The sequence below is a fragment of the Ostrinia furnacalis genome, unplaced genomic scaffold (genome assembly GCF_004193835.3).
Source record: "Ostrinia furnacalis isolate ACB-3 unplaced genomic scaffold, ASM419383v2 OfSCF7471, whole genome shotgun sequence".
In the NCBI taxonomy this organism is placed as follows: domain Eukaryota; kingdom Metazoa; phylum Arthropoda; class Insecta; order Lepidoptera; family Crambidae; genus Ostrinia; species Ostrinia furnacalis.
In genome coordinates, this window is record NW_021137710.1 from 35,415 (window position 1) to 45,030 (window position 9,616).

General features: G+C 34.0%; 3 protein-coding genes across 3 annotated transcripts; 1 reads left to right on the forward strand and 2 right to left on the reverse strand.

Moving 5' to 3' along the window:
- Nucleotides 1-831: 831 nt before the first annotated feature.
- LOC114364827 (uncharacterized) lies at nucleotides 832-4,475 on the reverse strand. Its single transcript, XM_028321137.1, has 5 exons — nucleotides 2,697-4,475; nucleotides 2,554-2,614; nucleotides 2,356-2,477; nucleotides 1,884-2,104; nucleotides 832-1,594 (listed from the first exon to the last, which is right to left on the reverse strand). The coding sequence occupies exons 1-5, from the start codon at nucleotides 4,265-4,267 to the stop codon at nucleotides 1,503-1,505; spliced, it is 2,067 nt and encodes a 688-aa protein (XP_028176938.1). The 5' UTR covers nucleotides 4,268-4,475; the 3' UTR covers nucleotides 832-1,502.
- A 461-nt stretch (nucleotides 4,476-4,936) lies between these two features.
- On the forward strand, nucleotides 4,937-6,341 carry mRpL30 (mitochondrial ribosomal protein L30). Its single transcript, XM_028321139.1, has 3 exons — nucleotides 4,937-5,146; nucleotides 5,492-5,618; nucleotides 5,713-6,341. The coding sequence occupies exons 1-3, from the start codon at nucleotides 5,034-5,036 to the stop codon at nucleotides 6,007-6,009; spliced, it is 537 nt and encodes a 178-aa protein (XP_028176940.1). The 5' UTR covers nucleotides 4,937-5,033; the 3' UTR covers nucleotides 6,010-6,341.
- On the reverse strand, nucleotides 6,044-6,941 carry LOC114364828 (uncharacterized). The gene has a single exon (XM_028321138.1). The coding sequence runs from the start codon at nucleotides 6,771-6,773 to the stop codon at nucleotides 6,123-6,125; it is 651 nt and encodes a 216-aa protein (XP_028176939.1). The 5' UTR covers nucleotides 6,774-6,941; the 3' UTR covers nucleotides 6,044-6,122.
- Between the last annotated feature and the right edge of the window lie 2,675 nt (nucleotides 6,942-9,616).

Here is a 9,616-nt window from a genome sequence, read left to right on the forward strand (position 1 = left end):
TCTACTAAAGAAATCTATCGAATGAATTACAATTATATGCACAAATAAATTATTATGCTCAAATCATGAATTACTCATACTTTGAACATAACATAATGATCAAGTTAAAATTTTAGTCATTCACATAGATTGTTCTGATGTTGAATATAAAATTTGGATTATAAATTGTATTTGTGAGAACGATCTAAATATATTTTTAAAATCTACAAAGATATACAATGTTGTAGAAAATTATTCTTCTCAATGACATCGGAAATAAAATAATAATAAGATACCTTTATACCTAGTCTAGTCAAGGCAAATGCGACATGTAAGACAGAAAGTGATGTATAATAGTTTTATATAGTAGGAACAATATAATCTTATTAATACGTCTACTCGACAACAGAAAAGAAGTGCCATCCAAATATTTGGTTATCTTTCTAGATTTGTATAAATAAATATAATAAATAAAACTGTAATATTTTGCGATGCAAGAGAATTGAAATCTTATTTAAGGATAAATACAGTCTTATCTTCAATGTACATAAGAAGCATTTAGTATTACTTCAATGATGATGTTATTAATCATTGCCCTATTTATTATTATTCGGAATATTATGCAACTATTCATCGTTAGATTATAGTAGGACGTGTTTCGATGTTGAGTGTACAACTGGAATGTAAGTTAACCAAAGAGGAAAAGAACCAAACTGATAGGACTAAGTCTACATAGGATATTTATTGTGTATTTGCTGATGAATATTTATAAGTCCTAGGTCAACATTTTAATGTGTAGAAAAAATTAAAAGTATAATATTATGATGGAAAAATTACCTTATTTCTGGTGTCTTTTTATGTAGTGAACAAAAATCAAATAGTACTTGTGTTTTAAAAACAAAAATTATTTTATAATATTGTTATAATGCAAAGATTACAAAAACGAGGGACTATTGGTATTTACAATTAGTTCAACATTACAGAGAAACGAAAATATTTATTTTAATTATTGGTAAATATACGAATAATATATTAACTATTATATTTCTACACAAATAGGAATACCACGATACCAGAATCTCATAGAATATGCACGTAAATATTTTAGTATATACTATAATAAATAAATATAAAAAATAAAAATATATGACACATGAATGATGGCAATTTGAATGGGCCTACCATCATAACTAAATTTGCAATTCTTGTTTCCATAAATTGTGATAAATAAAAAACCAAATTATATGTATAAAATATAAAAACTCAGATTATAATAAAGAATATATAAAATATATACAAAATAATATTAGTAGATGAGTCATACTGGAGTTGATATTTACGATTGTAATTTATTCATTGATGTCAGCTGTTCCAAACAGATATATACCTATACAAATTAGGGTTTTACTCTGTTATTTTCTCTGAGGTTTAAATAAATGTCTGTTCAATATTATGTTCTTTTATTTACAAAAACAATAGTCTAACAATGTGTAAAATATAAATTAATTGTAAGTATACTGTCACTATAATAACTTAGGTTGCTGCTTCAAGGCAGTAATGTCTAGAAATCTTGGCATCTCACCTGCTGGGGGCGATCGTGAAGAGTGTGGAGTACCTGAAATAATATGAAACATTGTAAATAAACAAGCACTTAAAATTGCTGGATAATTAAATCGAATATTCAAAAATTTAAGCGACAATAGCAGAACTGTGAAAAGTGTCGGACTGGCCGACTCGAGATCCGAGGATGCGGGTTCGAACACCGTCGCCGCTGGTGAACTCACCCACGAGAGGTTAACGAGCAATTTGTGCAAAAAAAAAAGAAAACAAACTTTTTTAGGCGACTTTTAAAGCCTAAAAAAAGTAGAAAATATTTTTTAAAATATAAATACATAATTAATTACCATGCAAAAGTCGATGCCTCTCCATATAATTTCGTGTAGCAAAGGACATGTCAATGGGCATAGCAGAGGGCTTCAATGACGGCGGTGGCTGCAACACTGGTGTGAAGGTCCCACCGCTCAGGTACTTAGCAGCCAACTGGTTCATCTTCAGACTGGTGTCGGTGCTAGCTGCTCTCACGTGTGGCTGATGAATGCCGAGAGGGTCATCTCCAAACTTCACCCTGTAAACATTTAAATAATCTGAGATTATCTTCTCAGTATACTGGTGATATGACTAACAAGAGTTGATGGGGAGGAGAGGGGAAAATATGTAACCAATAAAGTTCTCATGTGTGGGCAAGATATTTTTCCAGTCTTAATCACGCAGTTAGTTAGAAGTTAAGGTTCAAATCACTTGAGGATATGTTTCATTTTGAGTTGATATGCTGAAATCTGTAAAATAAAGGATTCAGTCAGTAGGCTTGTCAATTACCTTTTAGTAACACTAAGATTGGTTTTGTCAATTTGCATCTGCACACGTTGCTGTGTATTCCTCTGAAGTGCACTGGCTGAAGATGGCATCTCAGAGTCTTGGAGCACTCCATTCACACGTGTCTGTAAAATATAACAACTTTAAACAAAAGAAAAGTTTTATAAATTAATCTATTATTTCAGTTTAATTTCAACTTACCATTACTTTATTATAATAAGTCCATCCAACATTGGAATGGTCATCACTGCTGGAATCTGAGCTGTAACAAAAATGATATAAAATTAAAAGTTTTCTCAATTTTAGTCAAACAACATTACAAAATTATTAGTATTTAAACTTACTCGCTATAGTCCCTCACATCCAGATACAAGCTCTGCTCAGGAGAAATGAGTGGAGTTGTAGCATTGTCCACTTGGACATTGTATAAGCTGAGTTCATTCAATGTTTTGTCATCATTCAAGTTCTCTGTGTACTGTGCTCCACAGTTGATACTCTGAGAATTATTATCTTCTCTATTGCTAAAAGCTGCTCTTTCAGAAGGTATAATACCATCCAGAAAGTTTAAATGAACCGGTTGAGTGGTAGATACCACCTCTTTAATGCTGATCTGAGATCTATTACACTGTATCTGAGCATTATCTGTTGTCTGTGTGACAATTTCTTTGTTGATCACTCTAGAAGTTCTAACCATTTCGAAACTGGTCATTACCCCTATTGATATCTTATGTTGGTTTTCAACTGTTTCAAGAGCTATCTGCTCTGTCATGCAGTTTTGTCGCACACTGTCTGGTTTACTATTATTAGCTGATATGAACTTGTCAACCTTCTCTTGAAGAAGCTGTAACTGTTCATTCTGAAGTTTGATAATCTTAAAGAGATCTGATACAGTGGGCTCTCTCTTTTCTTTGACGTTATTTTGCTTTTCCACCTCCATGCAGTCATGGTTTTTATTTTGTTCATACTTTTCTATGGACCAAGTTTTTTTATCAACTGCATTTTGAGGTTGATGTTTATGGAATAACTCCATATCTTTACATTGACAAGTATTGGTTGGTGGTTTCACTGGCATATGATAGTTGCAATGGTAAGTATTATGTGTGGATGCTAAACAAGGACAGTGGTTATGAGCTTGAATTTGGTTCCTGTTAATCAGGTGATCAGGTAAATTGTGTTGTGCATTTTGTATAATTTTTACACAGTGATGACATCTACATTCATAGGGAATTGTAGATTCTGGTTTCATTGGTTCATGAATATTCTTCTGCTGATTATCAAGCATTGGGGAAACTTGTGTACTAGCTAGTCTCATAAGTTCAGCTTTCTTGCTAAGAATATTGTTTTCACTTGATAAACTCAGTCTATTCATCTGAGTCTGTAAAGGATTTATATTCTCAGAAAATATTTTTTGTATATTATCTCTTTTTATAAAGAAATTATTATCTTGAGCCAGATTTTCTATGGGTTTATTCACTTTGGTATTTTCAATGGAAGACAACACTTGAAATGGTACCTTTGGGGATTCACTAGAACCAAGTGTGTTGTGTGAATTGCCAGGTTTATTTAAAACATTATGTTTTGTAAATTGATGATTTGTATAACTAGGTGGATGTCTGGGTTCATGATCTGAACTATCCAACATACTTAACTCCAGGTCATTAGAAGGCCATCGAGGTCCATGCTCGTTGATACTTTCCACATTAGTCTTCGGTACTACGGGATACGGTGAAGTATTGCTACACTCATACCTCTGCAGTGGATCTGGACTGTATGGCAATATTCTCGGGTAATTGTAACACAGGTCTGGACGCACTGCCTCTTGCCTTTCCATGAAAGGTCTGGGTGACTGACATTCTGAATCTTCCATCGCTTGACTACAGCATCGAACCGGAGACTCAAACCGCACTTTCTTCATGGATTGATACAAGTGGCAAACAAGGTAAATTGTACCGTCAAGCTACAAGTGTATGTAGCAGAAAGGGTTACATCACTTACATCGAATGCTGAGTCAGACAGTCTGAAACTCGTTAGGTACATAAAATTACAAACAAAATTAAAATGTACATTTGAATACAACGTTCACCACGTTTCAAAAGTCGCACGCATCACAACAAAAGCGCATGTGACATTGACACTGACATATATGACATTTTAAGTTTTTTTTATTTCATGTTTCACGGCTCGGGTCTAGTCCATACAGCCAAATCTTAAAAAAAGAAAGTATATTCCGAAATAAGGACGAAGGCAACGAAGCACAAATCAACTCGGAAAGGAATCGTATCGTAACCGTTTTGCCTTTCTACTCTCGGACTACGCAGCTCGTGAAAGACGAGTCGCAAGTCCGCAACCTTGGAGAGCACTGAGCCCCGATTACGGTAACTTTTAACGTCTACAATCCAGACACGCTTCTCGATTCTGCGATACGAATGGTCAAAACAGCTGACGTACGCTGTTGAACGACCAATCGTATCGCAGAATCGAGAAGCGTGTCTGGATTGTAGACGTTAAAAATTACCGTAATCGGGGCTCAGAGTAGTGAGTAGTGCTCCTCGTAGTGTATTTCGGAACATAGCCAAGACAAGCAGCTGTCAACAGTGTCAAATACGTCAAATTTGTTGTGTCGTGAGAGGTTATACCATTTTTGAGAAAATAATTAAATAAAATTAGATTTACAATTCATAATGAATAGACAACTCTTAAAAGTTATAAATCCGTTATCAAATTTCACCCGTTCAAAGGGCTATAGAGCTCCAGGTGGAATTCGTTATCCAGGAGGCATAGTATACTATCCAAGGTAGGAATTAGAAGCTCATTACCTATTTTCTTTCACTGCCTGCTTATTATAATTACTACAAGGCTCTGTAAACTATACGCCCAAAAATAATTAAGATGGTAATCACAAAAAATATTTTTAGCTTGTATAATAATAGAAAACTTAGGCCCTATCGCTGATTCATGAATAGGGCCGGTTATTGGGAGGATACATTAACTACGACAAACTCAGAAATATAAAAGTTTATTACAAGAATATGCACTGGGGTGTGTTACTCAGAATTCTCATAATATTGTCATTTTCATTAAGTTTCAAGTATGGTTGCTTATACTTCTGTACGATAATACTAAATATTGTAATTTACAGACAACCAGATCACAAAGATCCTGAATATACACCTTCAAAGTTGTTCAGAGTAGAAAGGATCAAATCAACAAAAAACTTTCCATGGTGGCAGAAAAAAATTTTAGCTGACATGAAAATTCATGAAGAGGTAGTACACCAATATAACACTTATAATGTGTGTTAACTATAAATTATTTTTTATTGACTGTACTAACTTGAGTTTTCTTCTTCTTTCTTTACAGGGCAAAGTAACAATAGTCAAAAACATACCGGAAAACAATATGAGATTGTGGAAAGTAAAACATTTGATTAAAGTGACTCCTATTACTTTCCCATATGGAGAACCCACTAAAGATGACATCAATTACACAATCTTGAAAGAAAATGGCCAGTGTATAGTTATGAAGACTTTGGAACCTGCACCTAAACAGATTGAAGCATTAGAGGAATTCCACACAGATGAAAAGAAAATGGACTCAGATACAATAAAGAGAGATTCTAGGTATAAATGGAATAATGCATACAATGGAGGATTTTAATTTAATTGCTTTAGATATTTAATAAAATATGTAGTGTTTATAAGTTTTTTATTTATTAATTTATGGTGTATTAAACATACTACTTATTCCCTATTTATAACTACATACATAATTTAATCATCTTCATCGGCACCTTTAACTCTTCTCTTGGTTAGTAAATAGTTAAAATATTCAGGAGTTTTGAAATAATTTTCTAATAAGATAGCTTGTTTTGATCCAAGTGAGAATCTGGCATCACTCCAAGACACTACTAAAGTTGGCTTGAGTTTCTTGAACTCGTTTAACTTAAATTCGTGTTTATTGATCGTGTTGTACATGTGGCCACGGAAAACTGCTAAATAATTATCACCGTCTTGGTACATGCGTACAACATATTTAGATAATAATATCTTCAAAGCGATATGAAATGCAACAAATGCTCCAATGTAAACAAGACATTCTGTGGCACTATTAGCTATGACTACATCTTCTCCAAATACAATTGGATCGTTCATGGTTTCTTTATTAAATTGAAATATGCCGTAGTACAAGCCACTGCCAGCCACAGTAGTGGTGGAAACTGTTAGATACACTGATAGATAGTTCAGCCATTTCTCCATAGGTGCTTTGTATATTAACTGCCATCGTCTGGACACATTATCCTGTTCTCTCCACCGATCTTGTGTTTCCATAAATTTCGTAGGATGTTGTGTCGCATAATTTACACTGAAAATCTTCAGTAAGTTAGCCTGTTTGATAGGTCTTGATAACCTCAAAATGTTCATGTTTTTATATTGCAGAACTTTCAAACTGAATACACATCACAAATTAATAATGTATTATTTTCTTCTGTTTATAGGTTTGCTTTCAGTTTTTCAGGTTCTATTCAGTTTGTGTTTTTTTAGGTTATGTTATTTTGACAGCTTGACTCAACTGACAGGTAAATCAGCTGGAATAAAATAGGGTTGCCCTTGCATTTACGGATACTATGGATACCGTAAATTGATACCGATTACAAAATACTCCTCTTTTTTGTGCCACACAGAGCCCACCATTATGGAGGAGGCCTATAATGGCCAGGGAATCAGGCTTAAGTTAAAAAAACAAACTGCTTTTTCACTCGAGAAAAACTTTAGTGAGATGGATGGTTTGTTTGTTACTTGTGTTAGATGATAATTCGATCTAATTTATTCGTCCCGTTTTACAACCGGTTCCCAAAATATTATTGTCTGTATCTCGATTAGGATTAGTGCAAATTCAAAAACTTTGAACTAGTAATTGTTTATTTATTTTCAGACAACCTCATAGTGCTTAAGTTTACAAAAAAGTACAATAAATATATTAGAATTAAAAATAACAACAAATAAAGTAATTTGTGATAGTGACAATAATACATGTAAGTAACCTAATGTAAATGAAAATAATTTACAGGGTTACTTTAGCAAATACATAAATTATAAAAAATTGCTGTTTCTTGACGAAGCTAGTTGGTATAACAATGGTCCACAGTCTGTGGCCCACTATCATACTATACCATACCACAGTTCCAACTACCCATTTCCGATTTTTCTTTCACCCTCATCAAATGGCAATTCTTAGCGCTAGAACAAGACGCCATGACCACGAATTGGTAGCTGGAACTGTGGCTGACTGTTCCTCTGTGATAAGCTCAAACTAACCTTGTATTAATTTAAGATTTCGAAATGCAAAGTGGACTTTTAATTTGCGGAAAATATAAAACTAATTTTTCATAGAATTTATGACAAAATCATAGAACGTACTATAGCAAACCTGCCTAGAGCGCCACCTATCGGCGTGTAGTTAGACTAAATTTAAAAAATTATTTTGTTTATGGCAATGTAAGCTAGTTGTCTTCTCTCTGGCCACCCGGCACATGTATTCACATGTATTGTAACAGCACCGTAATTTATTTTATAATCGTCAAGTAAGAGTGGAGTAAACTCATTCACAGGTTTTCTGGACTTTTAATTCGCGCCCTTTCAAGATCCCTATAGTACTTCAATAAACACAGCCGTTAGGCACAGGTACATACATATACAGTAGAACGCCGATTATCCGAATTAATAGGGACCGGGGTCGATTCGGATAATCGAAAATTCGGATAATCGGACATAGACTGGTAATAAAGAAAAAGCATGTTAAAAACGAACTGTCACACATAGATACTTCAATAACTGTGTTAACAGTTCTATAATAACGCTCAGTTGAAATATATGTAGACTCCTGCGAGTTCCAACTTGTTACACCAATACAAAATAAAAATTACTTGGTTTTAATTTTTTATATTACGCTTAGGACCATAGCTGGGCATTAACTCGTTAATCCGTTAATTAACGAAGTTAACATTTCTATTAACGGATTAACTTTTAAGTTAACTTAAAAAAAATGTTAACGGACTCGTTAACTTCCGTTAAATTATCCTAAGTCCGTTAATCGTTAATCCAGTACCTACTATTTACCAAAAAGATACAGCAGGCACGCTGAAAAACGCGTTCTGACAAGTACGTTCGGGCTTCCAGAACTTCCAGAACCCAAAACAACAGTTTTTGTAACCAGATCACTAACGACACTCTTGTTAGTATGTGTGGGACAACTCTTGCAACTGAATTTAAGACCAGTTTTCCTCAACCGATTGAGCTGAAATTTGGTATACTTATGCAAGTACGATGACAATGCAATGTTATGGTACCATTGAGCTGGTCTGATGATGGAGTCCTGACTTCCTGAGGTGGCCATAGGAACTCCTAAATGAAACGGCGGCATCGCATCGAATTTGGGTTCGTTGGATTTGTCTTTTCGAGCACTTTAGGACTAGATGATGTCCAGGGTCCTGATGATGGAGTCAGGAAATTGCCATAGGAATTCCTAAACGAAACGGTGGAAACTTATCAAGTTTGGGTTTGCTGAATTTGTCTTTTCGAGCACTTTGGTGTTAAATTGTATTGTAATTGAACCAAGGCTCTGAGATTGAGATACTACTAAAAAGTGTAAAATAAAATCATAATAATTAAAAAACTTTTTTAAAAACAAGCTTTTATTCTGAAATGCAGTTGTACTAAAACGAAAAAAATAATTGTACTTATGCAAGGTTCAAATAATTTCGAAAGCTTGAAGCGCAAACATAAAAGAGGAATAAATTCCATGCGCGATACAAGCTTTCGAAATTATTTAAACCTAGCACAAAATCCACCAATCACGCAGCAAGCAACAGCAAGCAACAGAAGTTTAATAACTTTACGGATATCATTTATTGTTCTACTGTCCAGTGTGCCTTTTGATTACATCTGTGCATACAGTTTGTTTCCTGTTCTCGAAAATTACATGATCAGTTCACATTCAATGTTTCGACTTTGTTGCATATTTTTAGTATTTTGACGATCACCCGGCGATGATACGCAAGTACTACAACATTTCACTTCGCGATTAACGAGAGGTTTTGTCGCATCACTAGTTCACAGATTAAAAATATTTTTATGTCAGTTGGCCATATTTGATGACATTTCTGCTGATTTCTAAAAAATTAGACGTATTATAACTATATGTATAACATATAACTGTATGTGTTCAAAAACACTTATTGCTTGACAACCTAAATGAAACTAAACCA